At 44.1% G+C, this 18215-nt stretch overlaps 1 protein-coding gene across 1 annotated transcript in view; it reads right to left on the bottom strand.

Annotated features, from left to right (window-relative positions):
• LOC308333149 (testican-2) overlaps positions 1-17666 on the bottom strand; it is a gene marked incomplete at its 5' end in the record, with an annotated part of 34967 nt that extends 17301 nt beyond the window's left edge. The window contains 5 exons of the mRNA XM_080789344.1: positions 9917-10033; positions 12598-12718; positions 13593-13707; positions 16887-17004; positions 17597-17666. Of these exons, the coding sequence (XP_080645470.1) occupies positions 9917-10033; positions 12598-12718; positions 13593-13707; positions 16887-17004; positions 17597-17666 (541 nt within the window). The remainder of the gene's footprint in view (positions 1-9916; positions 10034-12597; positions 12719-13592; positions 13708-16886; positions 17005-17596) is intronic.
• Between the last annotated feature and the right edge of the window lie 549 nt (positions 17667-18215).

Raw genomic sequence — 18215 nt, 5'->3', positions numbered from 1 at the left:
CCCCAAATTGGCCCTGATAACCAGTTATTCAACACAGAGCACACTAGCCAACAACAGAATAAAAAGGAATTTTGAGAACCGAACAGACGATCTTCTAAAAGATTATAAAATTATATCGGCCTACAGAAAAAATAAAAACCTTAAAGATTATCTAGTACACAGCAAGCTAAAAGAAATCAACACACCAGCACGCCAGGGACCAGAATACTTCAAACCCAAACAATTAGTAAAAAATAGAACCACAAAACGCGTCTTGGAGATTAAACAACAAATAACAGCCAGAACCAGCAACTGCATTTATTTAATCACATGTGAAAAATGTGGTTTACAATATGTCGGAGAGACAGGTAAAACAATAGGTACTAGGCTGGGACGACACAGATACAATATTAACAATGCCAAAAAGACAACCACAAGATTGGTGCAACATTTTATGGCGCACGGCATTGGAGCTCTAAAATGCGCTGGACTTCAACACAATCCTAACTGGACAGTAGGACAAAGACGTTTTAATGAAAAACAGTGGATTAAGAACCTCAACACGGATTTTCCTCGAGGCTTAAACATGCCTAAAATTAGATCTTGAACACTAAAAAACTTAAACTCAGGATTAAACTGGAGAAATCTAAAAGTGATTGGATCAGACTTCCTTCGGATACATGGCGAATGCATTTATTCCTTGCATTGTGCCTACACATGTCGCGACCTGCGGTCGCGACATGTGTAGGCACAGTGCACTGAAATCTTTTAATTCCCCCCTGAGCTAGTACCTGGAAACCGGAGATAAGTCTTTTATAATTATTACTGATTCTCCATTAGAGACATTTGGTCTCTACTAAAACCAAACCACAACTGAAAAAAATCCAGAACAATAGAACACACACCCATTGATTCTGATTGGACAGAGTGAAACAATGGCTAAGTAAGCCACACCTATCAAACAAAGCTGATTGGCCAAAGACTATCAGTCACGCCCACCATTAGGAACACATATAAACCAGGGTTTCAGCACAACTAATCATTCTTCTAACAGAATCAATCCTGCCTGAAGAAGGACAATACCAGTCCGAAATAGCTATAGCATGCATCAGAAGAACCAATGGAGAGACCACCGCAGAACCACGGAAGTTACATGGCCTGAGGACGGGCCACACCGACGAGACCCTCCACCGGGACGATGGGCTGGAAACCAGCCATATCACCAGGAGAGAATCAACACCATACCGCCGGAAGACAGGCGAGAATTCCACCCTAGACTGGAGGAGCCCTGGTTGAAGAACAGACCCAGACAGAGATCTCCCCACCAGTCACAGGGAATTCCACACAACCAACGGCCTGACCACAGACCACAGGTCCTCCGGAGACAGAACCAACCTTGGTTGAACAAGAGACAGCAAAACCAGCAGTCAGTACCTCACCCAAGAGCCGGAGAGAGACCTCAACACCAGACCCGATCGGGTCCCGTAAGATACAACACACATACCTACACACACACACACCACACAGAAAGAGGTGACTTCTTAAAAGCCATCAGAACCATGAACAAATTGATCATAAGTACACATCATCTGCAGAATGTAAATTCTTCTAGCAGACCACCAGCGAGTATAGCAAGGAAAACCCTTGAACTCATAAATTTGATAAAACCAGCTCTACCAACGGCTAAAACCACCCTATTACTCGAAGGGATATCCAGACACTGGTGTCACACAACCATCTTAGCCTTAGAAGAACACTACACCACAGTCTTAAACACAACCAAACAAGAGTTAACAGATAACTTAACAGAGGACGAGGAGAAAAAAGCCTTTACCATAGCAATCAGATGGGCTAGAAAAAACTTAGGGAAAAGACTAACACATTTGGAGATAAACAAAGCCCAACTTATGATCACACAGCTCAGATCAAATAGAACTGCCATTTCTACCCCTCCCCCTCCTACTACTGTCTCTCTGCCTATTCCCACTTTACCCCCATCCCCCCCTCCTCCTCCTTCCTCTGATCCTGATATACCTGTGTCCACTCCCCATCGTTCTCCAAAAAACCCCCCCCCTTGTGTATCCACTGCCCCCCTCTCCCCACCCTCTCTGACCTCGACCCCCCCCATGTTCCCCACCATACTTATTTCCAAGACAATACTACCAACCATAGTACAGGTCCCCCCTAGAACGGATCTATCGGAAGTAGAGTTCCCCTCCCTGACCCTACCACCACAGAAGAGCCCACCACAGAGGCAAACACGAAGTAGGAGAGCCAATCCAAATGGCACGCCAAAACCCCAGAGGACTGACCACAACAGGACGGAACCAACAAAGAAGAAGACTACACAGGACCGGACCCAGGACACAGAAGCAGCCCCTAGGAGGACCAGGACAGACCCAGGAGAGAACCGAGAAAAGGAATCAGATGAACCAGAAATAGACGAGCCAAGGACCCCAGGGGAAGTCTACAAACACATCAACACCGGGAAGAAGAACCAACGTTGGAGACTATTCCCAAAGAAAAGCATCCTCATCATAGGAGACTCAAACATGAGCCAACTTCCATCTCTGACACGACCAGATCTGCAAGTGGATTGCTACCCAGGAATGGGCTTCCAACATACGAAGGCCCTACTAGAGAGGATACCGAGCAACACCACTGTAGCCTATTGCATCCTGTCGGTTGGGATAAACGAGAGAGGCCACGCTCCAAAACAAGCGCAGAGAGCATTGAGAGAGGCCATCGCAGCAGCACAGAACGCCTTCCCAACTGCAAGTATCCATGTCCCTTTAGTCAACTACTCAACTAATTTCTCAATAAAGGATAAGGATAACATGAGAGAGCTAAATCGCAATATTATTACCTATAATTACCTCCCTAAATTGGATGACAGGGGGTTTAAAGTGGTTCCTGATAACGTACATTGGACAACAGAGACAGGCAAAGCAATGCTTGTAAATTGGCTTACTAGTTTAAACTTATAGACCCCATAAACCCAGAAAGGAGGGGGGGCAAGTCAAACATAATTAATCTGTCCCATTACTTCCAGCCAGATCAACACCAGACCGAACTGCTGGAAAAGGGACTTTCCTTTGTCCCGACACTGGATATCTATAAACAACAAACCAACAGGTTAAAGAAAGACCTTTCTCAGTATCACCGCAGATTGAAACTAGCTACACACTTTGGAATGGACCAAGGAACGGAGATACTGCCTTTTCGACCAAAATCAAGCTGGGAACCGTCTGAGAATTTAATCCCAAGCAGTCTTAAACGACTGATGCAGAAGGACATGAATACGGTAACACGCATACCAGGACACATTAAGGAAAAAGATAATCTCACAATAGAACAAACCAGGGCACTTAGGGAACTAATCAACAACAAACAAATCATTATCAAACCAGCAGACAAAGGCTCCTGCATAGTAATTATGGATCGACACCAATACCTTTTAGAAGGTGAGAGACAGCTCAACAATCAGGACCATTATAGGCAATTAGACCAACCCATTTACATGCAGACAGCTACGAAGGCCATAGCCATCATAAACAGTCTTAAGGACAAAAGGCACATAAACGCCAAACAACACCAATACTTAATAGGACAGGATAGCCCACGGGCTAGGATATTTTATCTTTTACCAAAAATACACAAAAGCCCGGATTCATGGACAATACCATATGAAATTCCACCCGGGAGACCAATTGTGTCGGACTGTGGCAGCGAGACGTATCAGACAGCAGAGTTTATTGAATATTTCCTGAACCCACTGTCGATAAAACACCCCAGTTTTATAAAAGACACTTACGATTTTGTGGACAAAATTAAAGCTATTAAAGTAGGAAAGGAGGCCCTTCTATTTTCAATAGATATAGACAGCCTCTACACAAACATTGAAACAGAATCAGGACTCCAAGCAGTCAGGGAAGTCTTTAGTAAATACCCAGACACAAGTCGACCAGAGGAGGAAATACTCCAATTACTAGACTTAAATCTAACCCAGAATGATTTTTCCTTTAACAACAAATTCTATTTACAAATCAAAGGCACGGCCATGGGAAAGAGATTTGCACCATCTTATGCAAACATTTACATGAGCATATGGGAACAGACCGCACTAGAAAAATGCAGACTTAAACCGACACATTACTATAGATTTCTAGATGATATTTTTGGAATATGGGAACATAGCCAAGAAGAATTCCAGGAATTTATTGATGTTTTAAATAGCCATCATAGATCCATAACGATAAAATATGTGACACACACAGAAAGGATTGACTTTCTTGATGTAACAATCTTCAAGGGCCCAAACTTTAACACAAATGGGAAACTAGACTTAAAAGTATTCTTTAAAGAAACAGACACTCACGCCCTATTACACAAAACGTCATTCCACCCGACACACTCCTACACAGGAATAGTCAAATCACAACTACTAAGATTCCATAGGATTTGCACGCAAAGAAGTGATTTCAAAATAGCTTGTAAAACTCTATTTAATGCCCTCAGACTAAGAGGATACACTAGGACCTTCCTCCGGAAAGCCCAAAAAACCTTCTTAGAAATAAAAGTGCGAGATACAGGCCCCAAATTGGCCCTGATAACCAGTTATTCAACACAGAGCACACTAGCCAACAACAGAATAAAAAGGAATTTTGAGAACCGAACAGACGATCTTCTAAAAGATTATAAAATTATATCGGCCTACAGAAAAAATAAAAACCTTAAAGATTATCTAGTACACAGCAAGCTAAAAGAAATCAACACACCAGCACGCCAGGGACCAGAATACTTCAAACCCAAACAATTAGTAAAAAATAGAACCACAAAACGCGTCTTGGAGATTAAACAACAAATAACAGCCAGAACCAGCAACTGCATTTATTTAATCACATGTGAAAAATGTGGTTTACAATATGTCGGAGAGACAGGTAAAACAATAGGTACTAGGCTGGGACGACACAGATACAATATTAACAATGCCAAAAAGACAACCACAAGATTGGTGCAACATTTTATGGCGCACGGCATTGGAGCTCTAAAATGCGCTGGACTTCAACACAATCCTAACTGGACAGTAGGACAAAGACGTTTTAATGAAAAACAGTGGATTAAGAACCTCAACACGGATTTTCCTCGAGGCTTAAACATGCCTAAAATTAGATCTTGAACACTAAAAAACTTAAACTCAGGATTAAACTGGAGAAATCTAAAAGTGATTGGATCAGACTTCCTTCGGATACATGGCGAATGCATTTATTCCTTGCATTGTGCCTACACATGTCGCGACCTGCGGTCGCGACATGTGTAGGCACAGTGCACTGAAATCTTTTAATTCCCCCCTGAGCTAGTACCTGGAAACCGGAGATAAGTCTTTTATAATTATTACTGATTCTCCATTAGAGACATTTGGTCTCTACTAAAACCAAACCACAACTGAAAAAAATCCAGAACAATAGAACACACACCCATTGATTCTGATTGGACAGAGTGAAACAATGGCTAAGTAAGCCACACCTATCAAACAAAGCTGATTGGCCAAAGACTATCAGTCACGCCCACCATTAGGAACACATATAAACCAGGGTTTCAGCACAACTAATCATTCTTCTAACAGAATCAATCCTGCCTGAAGAAGGACAATACCAGTCCGAAATAGCTATAGCATGCATCAGAAGAACCAATGGAGAGACCACCGCAGAACCACGGAAGTTACATGGCCTGAGGACGGGCCACACCGACGAGACCCTCCACCGGGACGATGGGCTGGAAACCAGCCATATCACCAGGAGAGAATCAACACCATACCGCCGGAAGACAGGCGAGAATTCCACCCTAGACTGGAGGAGCCCTGGTTGAAGAACAGACCCAGACAGAGATCTCCCCACCAGTCACAGGGAATTCCACACAACCAACGGCCTGACCACAGACCACAGGTCCTCCGGAGACAGAACCAACCTTGGTTGAACAAGAGACAGCAAAACCAGCAGTCAGTACCTCACCCAAGAGCCGGAGAGAGACCTCAACACCAGACCCGATCGGGTCCCGTAAGATACAACACACATACCTACACACACACACACCACACAGAAAGAGGTGACTTCTTAAAAGCCATCAGAACCATGAACAAATTGATCATAAGTACACATCATCTGCAGAATGTAAATTCTTCTAGCAGACCACCAGCGAGTATAGCAAGGAAAACCCTTGAACTCATAAATTTGATAAAACCAGCTCTACCAACGGCTAAAACCACCCTATTACTCGAAGGGATATCCAGACACTGGTGTCACACAACCATCTTAGCCTTAGAAGAACACTACACCACAGTCTTAAACACAACCAAACAAGAGTTAACAGATAACTTAACAGAGGACGAGGAGAAAAAAGCCTTTACCATAGCAATCAGATGGGCTAGAAAAAACTTAGGGAAAAGACTAACACATTTGGAGATAAACAAAGCCCAACTTATGATCACACAGCTCAGATCAAATAGAACTGCCATTTCTACCCCTCCCCCTCCTACTACTGTCTCTCTGCCTATTCCCACTTTACCCCCATCCCCCCCTCCTCCTCCTTCCTCTGATCCTGATATACCTGTGTCCACTCCCCATCGTTCTCCAAAAAACCCCCCCCCTTGTGTATCCACTGCCCCCCTCTCCCCACCCTCTCTGACCTCGACCCCCCCCATGTTCCCCACCATACTTATTTCCAAGACAATACTACCAACCATAGTACAGGTCCCCCCTAGAACGGATCTATCGGAAGTAGAGTTCCCCTCCCTGACCCTACCACCACAGAAGAGCCCACCACAGAGGCAAACACGAAGTAGGAGAGCCAATCCAAATGGCACGCCAAAACCCCAGAGGACTGACCACAACAGGACGGAACCAACAAAGAAGAAGACTACACAGGACCGGACCCAGGACACAGAAGCAGCCCCTAGGAGGACCAGGACAGACCCAGGAGAGAACCGAGAAAAGGAATCAGATGAACCAGAAATAGACGAGCCAAGGACCCCAGGGGAAGTCTACAAACACATCAACACCGGGAAGAAGAACCAACGTTGGAGACTATTCCCAAAGAAAAGCATCCTCATCATAGGAGACTCAAACATGAGCCAACTTCCATCTCTGACACGACCAGATCTGCAAGTGGATTGCTACCCAGGAATGGGCTTCCAACATACGAAGGCCCTACTAGAGAGGATACCGAGCAACACCACTGTAGCCTATTGCATCCTGTCGGTTGGGATAAACGAGAGAGGCCACGCTCCAAAACAAGCGCAGAGAGCATTGAGAGAGGCCATCGCAGCAGCACAGAACGCCTTCCCAACTGCAAGTATCCATGTCCCTTTAGTCAACTACTCAACTAATTTCTCAATAAAGGATAAGGATAACATGAGAGAGCTAAATCGCAATATTATTACCTATAATTACCTCCCTAAATTGGATGACAGGGGGTTTAAAGTGGTTCCTGATAACGTACATTGGACAACAGAGACAGGCAAAGCAATGCTTGTAAATTGGCTTACTAGTTTAAACTTATAGACCCCATAAACCCAGAAAGGAGGGGGGGCAAGTCAAACATAATTAATCTGTCCCATTACTTCCAGCCAGATCAACACCAGACCGAACTGCTGGAAAAGGGACTTTCCTTTGTCCCGACACTGGATATCTATAAACAACAAACCAACAGGTTAAAGAAAGACCTTTCTCAGTATCACCGCAGATTGAAACTAGCTACACACTTTGGAATGGACCAAGGAACGGAGATACTGCCTTTTCGACCAAAATCAAGCTGGGAACCGTCTGAGAATTTAATCCCAAGCAGTCTTAAACGACTGATGCAGAAGGACATGAATACGGTAACACGCATACCAGGACACATTAAGGAAAAAGATAATCTCACAATAGAACAAACCAGGGCACTTAGGGAACTAATCAACAACAAACAAATCATTATCAAACCAGCAGACAAAGGCTCCTGCATAGTAATTATGGATCGACACCAATACCTTTTAGAAGGTGAGAGACAGCTCAACAATCAGGACCATTATAGGCAATTAGACCAACCCATTTACATGCAGACAGCTACGAAGGCCATAGCCATCATAAACAGTCTTAAGGACAAAAGGCACATAAACGCCAAACAACACCAATACTTAATAGGACAGGATAGCCCACGGGCTAGGATATTTTATCTTTTACCAAAAATACACAAAAGCCCGGATTCATGGACAATACCATATGAAATTCCACCCGGGAGACCAATTGTGTCGGACTGTGGCAGCGAGACGTATCAGACAGCAGAGTTTATTGAATATTTCCTGAACCCACTGTCGATAAAACACCCCAGTTTTATAAAAGACACTTACGATTTTGTGGACAAAATTAAAGCTATTAAAGTAGGAAAGGAGGCCCTTCTATTTTCAATAGATATAGACAGCCTCTACACAAACATTGAAACAGAATCAGGACTCCAAGCAGTCAGGGAAGTCTTTAGTAAATACCCAGACACAAGTCGACCAGAGGAGGAAATACTCCAATTACTAGACTTAAATCTAACCCAGAATGATTTTTCCTTTAACAACAAATTCTATTTACAAATCAAAGGCACGGCCATGGGAAAGAGATTTGCACCATCTTATGCAAACATTTACATGAGCATATGGGAACAGACCGCACTAGAAAAATGCAGACTTAAACCGACACATTACTATAGATTTCTAGATGATATTTTTGGAATATGGGAACATAGCCAAGAAGAATTCCAGGAATTTATTGATGTTTTAAATAGCCATCATAGATCCATAACGATAAAATATGTGACACACACAGAAAGGATTGACTTTCTTGATGTAACAATCTTCAAGGGCCCAAACTTTAACACAAATGGGAAACTAGACTTAAAAGTATTCTTTAAAGAAACAGACACTCACGCCCTATTACACAAAACGTCATTCCACCCGACACACTCCTACACAGGAATAGTCAAATCACAACTACTAAGATTCCATAGGATTTGCACGCAAAGAAGTGATTTCAAAATAGCTTGTAAAACTCTATTTAATGCCCTCAGACTAAGAGGATACACTAGGACCTTCCTCCGGAAAGCCCAAAAAACCTTCTTAGAAATAAAAGTGCGAGATACAGGCCCCAAATTGGCCCTGATAACCAGTTATTCAACACAGAGCACACTAGCCAACAACAGAATAAAAAGGAATTTTGAGAACCGAACAGACGATCTTCTAAAAGATTATAAAATTATATCGGCCTACAGAAAAAATAAAAACCTTAAAGATTATCTAGTACACAGCAAGCTAAAAGAAATCAACACACCAGCACGCCAGGGACCAGAATACTTCAAACCCAAACAATTAGTAAAAAATAGAACCACAAAACGCGTCTTGGAGATTAAACAACAAATAACAGCCAGAACCAGCAACTGCATTTATTTAATCACATGTGAAAAATGTGGTTTACAATATGTCGGAGAGACAGGTAAAACAATAGGTACTAGGCTGGGACGACACAGATACAATATTAACAATGCCAAAAAGACAACCACAAGATTGGTGCAACATTTTATGGCGCACGGCATTGGAGCTCTAAAATGCGCTGGACTTCAACACAATCCTAACTGGACAGTAGGACAAAGACGTTTTAATGAAAAACAGTGGATTAAGAACCTCAACACGGATTTTCCTCGAGGCTTAAACATGCCTAAAATTAGATCTTGAACACTAAAAAACTTAAACTCAGGATTAAACTGGAGAAATCTAAAAGTGATTGGATCAGACTTCCTTCGGATACATGGCGAATGCATTTATTCCTTGCATTGTGCCTACACATGTCGCGACCTGCGGTCGCGACATGTGTAGGCACAGTGCACTGAAATCTTTTAATTCCCCCCTACGGATCCTAACCTGAAGCGGTGCCTCCGGACTTGCCAGAGTTGTTGTGCTTAGCGTTGCCATGGAGTAGCTGGAACCAGTCTCTGAGGCGGTCGCCCAGGTCGGCCAGGTCCTGTCCCGTGCAGCTCTCTGTGTGAGGAGGAACACACATTTCCATTTATTATTTATTATTATTTATCAAGGGCACAAATATTTTCAGTTGCTTCTGATATACTACGCCACTCGAAACATCACGTGTCTCAGAGTCCAAACAAGCCCTAAATGTACAGAATATAGGCAACACATGAACTTATTCACAGCAAACATTGGTCACTTCAGTCTGTCATATTACCAACACCGAAAGTAAATCATGGGTACAAAAAGCACCTTCTCCTCCAAATAGACCGACTGCCTATAATGGAGGAGATTGAACAGTATGTTGCAAGCTGCTTTGCCTTACACTTGGACAACCCTATAATCCTCAAGCCTCTGACCACTAGCCTGTGGACATGGCCCAGGCTGCCAAATATAAAAACAATGAGTTGACACGTATAGCCCAGTTGTATAATGGCCTGTACTAATGGTTGATATTTTACTTGTTTAGTAAGGAAAGCTTCCTCTAAACTTGAATCAAAAGCACAGCCAACTTCCAATAGACACACACACACACACACACACACACACACACACACACACACACACACACACACACACACACACACACACACACACACACACACACACACACACACACACACACACACACACACACACACACACACACACACACAATACCACCGTTAAAATGAAAAGCCCTCAGCATGCAGCACACAGTATATTTTTCAATACCGTAATGTAGAAATTACTCTGTTACAAGTAAAAGTCCGGAATTCAAACATGTACTTGAGTAAAAGCGATTTAGAGTAAGCAAGAACAATACAAGGCAATACATCAAATACATAGAAATAGTCATCATAATTAGAAGCAAGCTAAGAACCTAGTATCTGTCTACGCAACGCATCGAGACCCCTGCCCAGGCGTGGAGTGTAAACAGTTGATTACAATCCTGTGACCGGCGAATGAAGCAGTTTTTGCCCCTGAACAGTAATATTTGTAAACAAAGAACCTCTAGTCTAACAGACTTTAATCCTAGTATTCTACAGTAAGACCCCTTTTTCCACCCAATGGGAACCGGTTCAGTTCTTTTCAGTTCTTAGGCCATGAGCCAGAGCTCCGAAATTGGAATGTTGATTATGAATTGAGTGTACAAAACTATGCCTATATTAAATTGTTTATAGGATCAATATAAGTAAATTAATATATGATAACCCTTCCACAGTAGTAGCTTTTTCATATTTTCTATTTTTTGCATATTGTACTATATAAATGCCTCATTTGCACATTTCAAAATAAAAAAATCTTCGTGTAAGTAATCAACATGTTAAGTTTCATCGTGATAACAATCTAATATAGTAGTATATGGTTTTGCTCACTCAATTCATAATTAACGTTCCAATGGAAGGAACCAAAAATAACTGAACCTGTTAGTTGTCAGTGTTATCTGGTCATCTGAGAAAAACATAATTTATGCAATTAACTGTCCGACAGCATCTCACCGTTTTTTTGTTTGTTTTTTTCCAATATTAAATCCAGGTTCAGTTTCAGACCAAATACCCCTATTTCGGTCTGCAGATGAGAAAAACAGGAGTAACATTTCATACGTCTTGATCAATTGGCATTTTCACATGCCCAAGAGCCCCTGCATAATGGAACGATCAATACTGTTTGGTTGCAATGACTGATAGTGTACACTCTAAATAATTAATTACTACATGATTGAACGGCCGTTTTCATCACGCCGGGATAATCTAGCTAACCCCGATCTTTGAGATTGGCCAATATTGATCCCGTTAGTGTAAACATCGCAAGGGGGAGGAAATTGGAGTCATGTCCTTTCCACGATAGGATCCCGCCAGCCATAGATAGGCCTGTGTGCTAGGTATACGCTTTAGCCATAGATAGGGCTGTGTGCTAGGTATACGCTTCAGTGGTGGGAAAAAGTACTCAAATTGTAACAAAGGCTTTCACCTAGAGCTCCATATATGGAGATACGGGAGATGTCTAGCACTGACTTTCAGTCAGAAGGAAAATCAGAGCACTTGTTTGAGCCAGAAAACCCCAGACCACAGAAAATCTACTGAGTGTTACAAGTTCAGGTTTTTTTGGGTGAAATTGAGCTCAGAAAATCAGACCTGTCTGAAGTGAGTGGTGCAACAGCGCCCCCTGTTGGTACACTAAACATACATAGGTTCAGACATAGGAACATATAGGGAGGGACGGACAAAGCTGGGCATTGGCGTGGCTGCACCCGATGGATGCACCACTCAAAAATGGAGTCAAAATCTAAAATGATGTCACCCTTTAACCCATTTTGGGCGGGTACCCCTTTTGGTGTTAGCATTAGGTTATATGCTTTGGCTATTGAAAAATAGCAGATCTACAAGCTCATACGAGCTTGTAGGTCTGCTATTTTTGAAAAATCGAAGAACGACTGACATAGAAACATAGCTTTTTCAGAAAACTGTCAGGATGTAGAAGACATTTTTAGAATCTGATCTCAGGACAGAATGCAATGGCTTAATGGGTTGAGAGCCACTGGCTCGTTAGTGAACGTGGGGAAAAGGCTGAGAGGAGGAGCTACTTGCCGTGCTTACTGTCGTCGGGATGGTGCGTGACGGTGGCGGTGGTGGGAGCGGTGGTGACACAGGGACACAGGCCGCTGCACTTCAGACTCAGCTCCTTGCCTGTCAGGCAGGCCTGCTGCTCCAGCTTGCACTGTCAGGACAGGAGCACACAGAGAGAGAGAGAGAGAGAGAGAGAGGAGGAATGAGTACTAGCCAGTGTTGTTTTTGGCAGCAAATTTTGATTTGAAAATATTTTTTAGTCGCATTTTAGTCACCTGGAAAGTTTTAGTCGACTAAATGTCATAAGGTTTTAGTCGACTAAATCTACAGTTAATTTAGTCGACAAAAAAAATATTTTGGCGGGCCTTGATGCCGTCGTAATGACAGATTTTACACTTGACTACTGAGTAACTTTCCACCACGGCGGAATGGAGGGAGGCAGACTGAGAGAGAGAGAGAGAGAGGCCAAGGCATGGGAGACAGATCAAATATTTATGGGGGTGACCGCAGAAAAAGCGATTGCTCATTCAGATGAGACACCGTGCTTAGTGAAAGGTGGCCGGCAGAGTGAGTTCTCATTCCCCCCCCCCCCCCCCCCCTCTCCATAACACCTCCTCCTCCTCGTACAAGGTCAAAATTAAAAACTATACATAAATCAATAAGTGGCTGGTTGCATTGGCGGCGCCGCTCAAAGCCATGGCGGCCATTAATCATGGCGGACCACGCTCCTCAAACCCCCCTCCCCCTCCCTCTACTGGCAGAGATGTACCGCGCCGGCCCCTGACGCGCTCACATAATACATGTCAGCGCCGCAGCGGGAAACGCTACATGACTGAACCCCCCCTCTCGTTATTTCACATGATGACACGAGCACATTTCATTTCTTAAACCAAGGTTTTTATGGAGACGAGGACGACAGCGACTATAAAGCCAGTGTTAGGTATTCTGGCTGAGAACAATAATTCCCTCGTCAAAGGGAGAATAAAGTAAACCCCAACATAAACAGAGATGTTGTTTTTATATACCTCGGAAGCGTAGTTGTGTCCGTCAGAACCGCACACCGGGGAGGAGGGAGCCACAGGGCAAGGCTTACAGCTGCTTTCTGGGGCTTTGGGTTGTTGTTGCCCTGGCTGTCGGAATCTGAGGGAGGAAGAGATGGGACGTAGGCAACCGAGGATAATATATAAGAGTCAATATTTACTTGCTGGTGAAAACGATGACAAATTGACCTTACAAACATCGACCATGGATTGAAATTCTTATTACCGCCCAGCGTCCATCCACAAGATGTGAGTGTGTAGATCTGCTATTTATATATAAAAAAAAATTATGTGAACATTTGTGCAAATCTTTTAATATTTTACAGCGAACATATTTAACTCAGATCTCTTTGCGTCTGGGGGGGGTTCCCAGGAACAACATATTTTGGGATGGAGGTCGGCAGCGCAAATACATACAATTTTAGGGGTCATTGACATGAAAAGCAGAAAACCGTTTGACTAGGATTTAAAATACATTTTGTACAACCAGCCTCAGGCGTTAACCAGGGTTAAACAAAAATGTACTTTTTGAGTGACCAGCATATAAATTATGAGTTTCACGCTTGACATGTTCCTGCTAAAGTTGCACAGTATTGCTTTCTATTATAAAAAAAAAGCCTCTATACCTGCAATGTACAGTAACACTGTGTCATAATACACTCTCCTGTTAACCCATTCCGTACGGGAACCCCTTTTGGTGTTTTAAGCATTATGTTATACTTTAGCTGTTGAAAAATAGCAGATCTACATTTTCAAATCGCGAAAATGTGGCACAAATCTTTCAAATCTTTGCATCTGGGGGGGGGGGTCCCTGAAACAACATATTTTCAGATGGGGGTCAGTGGCCAATTACATATATTTCTGGGGCTCCTTGACGTGAGAAAGGTTGAGAACCACTGACATACAGTAGAAACACAGGGTTTTTCAGAAAACTGTCAGGATTTAGAAGGCATTTGTAGAATCGTCGTCAGGTCTAAATGGGTTAAAGCCCTACGGACAGAATCCATCTAACAGAGAACATGGCCCCAAATAGCTTTCACTGCTTCACACACTCGCTATCACAGTGAAGGACTTCATATCCACTCGCTGAGCACAACCCACGGGCATCATCACCAGCTATACTGTGTTGACTTCCTGACTGAGGTTGTCAAGTGATGACGCAAGGACGTTTTAGCGCGATCCCCCGTTTGTGCTTATCGCCCATATCAGGCCACACATCGACTCGGACGCAAAGAGGAAGCCGTCTTTATTGCAAAAGATAAATCCTTAGTCGTTAACGGATTTTAGTTCGCAGGTATAGCGAACGACTCACTCCATTGACCCATTAAAACCGAGAAAGCATCCGTCGTTAAATTTTTTAACCACTTTAATCATTATGTTATAGGCTACTTGTTATTCAAATAGGGCATAGCTTGCCTTGTAGATCTGGTATAAATAAAACATTGTTAACGTTTTAAAACATTTATATATTTTTTTAAACCAATTTCTTTTAAACTCAAATCTTTGCTTCTGGGCATCCCGAAAAACAAAATATTTTGAGAGAGAGTCTGTGGCAAAATGCATAATATCATACTCTGTGTCCTTGACATGAAAAAGATTGAGCACCACTGATATACGTACAGTAGCAACATACGTTTTCTTCATGTCTTAATGGGTTAAATCCTTTCAGATTGGACCTACTGTTTTTCCTCCTCTCCTCTCAGAGTGGAATAAGTGTGTATGCGGGTCAGGAGAGATAAATAGCTTCCAGTGGAGCGAGCCGCAGAAGGCTAAGTGGTCTCTGTGGGAGTGGCGTTGTTCCGACGCAGGGCAGGCATGTTTGTCACAGTGCAGCGAGAATGACCGGCCGCGGCCACACCAAGCCAAACGGGGGGAAATCCACAGTTAATGACATCCATGCAGCAGGACGAGATATGGCCACAGCATTTCATCATATACTGTACCTACAGTCTTCTTCTTCTCAGACAGAAACTGAAGGTCAAGTACAAGACATAACAGTGGTTCTCAGCCTTGTGTTGGCGCAGGGCCCACTGGTGGGCCGTGAGGGTATTGCACGTGTGCCCCCAAATAATTGGAATAACACCAACATTCGAATGATAATATAATATATTGCTTCTTCTTTTTTCCTTTTTTTTAACCCATTTAGGGTAGCAGACCTACAAGCTCATAGCGGCCACCGAGTGGCGCGCTACGAGCTTGTAGATCTGCTATTTTTCAATAGCTAAATTATAGCATAATGTTTAAAACACCAAAAGGGGTTCCCGCCCAAAATGGGTTTTAAGAGGTGATACTGCCGTTGGCTCCTTTGATCCGAGGTGGAACACAATCGATCGATCATTAAAATAAACATAAAATGGGGGTCACGGTGGCCGCAGTCGGTATAGCGCTGTGGGCTCACAGCTAGAAGGTCCTGGGTTCGATTCCCGCTGGCAGTGGGGATGCTGTGGGCACTGGGGGCGTGTCATCAGTGCCCATACTCTGGGTGGGGTTGGCAAAAGGGCCTTTCTGTGTGGAGTTTGCATTTTCTCCCCCGTGTCTCCTAGGCCTATAGGGTAGGAACCCCTCACAAAAACAACTTGCAGTATTCCTGGTCTCTAAACTGCCTCCCCCTGGCCAGCTGTGGCACCTGCTGGAGGGGAAAGGAACTGGTCATCATTCCAGCTGGAACGTCACCGGTTCCCGAGTCTAGGGTTGGGATGAATCCTTTATAGCAATTCCTGGTTCCTTAACGATTCAATCTTGGTTGGTGTACAAATGGAATTCGTATACACTCTCAGAGTTATGGTGGTCCTTGAAATTAAAACGTTTGAGAAACACCAGCATTGTAAATTGTATAGCACGGTGGTTTTCAACCAGTGGTCCGGGGACCACCAGTGGGCCTAGAGGGGGTTCCAGGTGGTCCCGCATGGCTAAATGTTGGAGAGCTGGTAACCAAATGGACCCTTATAGATCTTTAACTCTTGAGAGCGTAAAATGAAACCAAATGGACCCTCCCGAGTCCCTTTCTCTCAAGAGTTAAATGATTGTTAAAAATCTGCATTACTATACATTTACAAGAAGTCTAGACATGTAGAGAAAATGTAGAAGAATTGCTATTTTGATCAACGTTTGCCTGTTACTGTATCTCTCCTAATGGTACCAACATCAATACCGCATGGAATTGTGGACAAAATCATAATAGTCTTCAGTTTTGGGTCTGAGAGGCTAAATCTCATCAAATGGTGGTTCCGTGGCTCAAATGCAAATGGTGAAGTCCCGTGGCCTGTGCGCCAACCTTACCTGTGTTCCTGCAGTTTCTTGCGATTGACGCACATGGCCCTCTGGTAACCCTGAGCCACGCACACCTTGTGGCGACTGCACTTCACCTTCTGACACGGGTCCTTGGTGGTGTCCACAGCTGTGCACGCACACGCACACACACACACACACACACACACGCGCACACGCACACACACACACACACACACACACACACACACACACACACACACACACACACACACACACGAGGTCAGATCACTCAAAGCCGAATGCTTTTAGTCAGCACTATATTATGAACAGCGGTGGACAAAGTAGTCAACGCCTGCAGCACTCGAGTAAAAGTATAGATATTCCCGGTTAAAAATGATTCAACGACGTTAAAGTGGTTCTGGCACATTAGAACTTGAGGCAATAGAGTACTTGAATACATAATGTGGCATGTCGCTAGGCAACACGCCGCCAGGTAAGCAGGGGACCCGAGAGAGCCAGTGGGAAGCGGGCGGAGTGCAGCTGAGAAGGCCCCGCCTACCACTCGGCCAGCTGGTAGACGGCCGCTACGTCCCCGCCTACATATTGTCTCAAGTTCACGCGTACCAATCAAGACCACCTGCGGAGCCAGACAGACAGACAATATGTAGGCGAGGCTGCCTCTGCCCTCACTTCTCACATGACACTCGGAGAGACGGGCCATGCACTGGCGGCAACACGCTACCGACGTTAACACAGACTAACTCCGCTGGCGAGGTTGAGGCGGGGAAGGGAATACCCCCGCCAGTGTGCCTCGGCCAGGAGGAGCATTATCCCCGAAATCACACGTTCCCCGTGGGGACCTGGTTAGGGACAGAGCCGGCCAGCGCCACCCCTAGGGAAAGAGGGGAAAGCCTGGAGCTCCCACCAGTGACTCTTTTTGTTGTTTTGATCATACCTGATATTCTGATTACCTTTTCAAGCCCAACCCCACGGGTCTGTTTATACAAATAAAGACGCCTGTAGGCGAGATTCTGTAATAATCTGTACCACTGAGTGTCTCGGTTCTGTTCAGTTCCCACAAGTGGTGGAGAATAGTGGGTTTTTTACGAACTGAACCGCACCGACCTCTCTGGGACAGATGGATAGGGACCCAGCGATCGAAGCGCTCCTCCAGAGCCAAAACAATTTACAAGCCTCTGTCCAGGAGTTAGTGCGCCACTTCCATAGGGAGGCTAACGTTGCGCGCAACCCAGCCGAAGTACTCACTAAACTCACGCCAGAAGATGACATCGAGACGTATATTGACTTGTTTGAGCGCACCGCGGCTCGAGAGCGTTGGCCAGTGGTTGACTGGGCCAACATCCTGGCGCCGTTCCT

The sequence above is a fragment of the Protomyctophum bolini genome (assembly GCF_963924005.1).
Source record: "Protomyctophum bolini genome assembly, chromosome: 18".
Classification (NCBI taxonomy): domain Eukaryota; kingdom Metazoa; phylum Chordata; class Actinopteri; order Myctophiformes; family Myctophidae; genus Protomyctophum; species Protomyctophum bolini.
The sequence above is the reverse complement of the archived record's forward strand: the minus strand, read 5'-3'. Positions and strand labels throughout refer to the sequence as shown.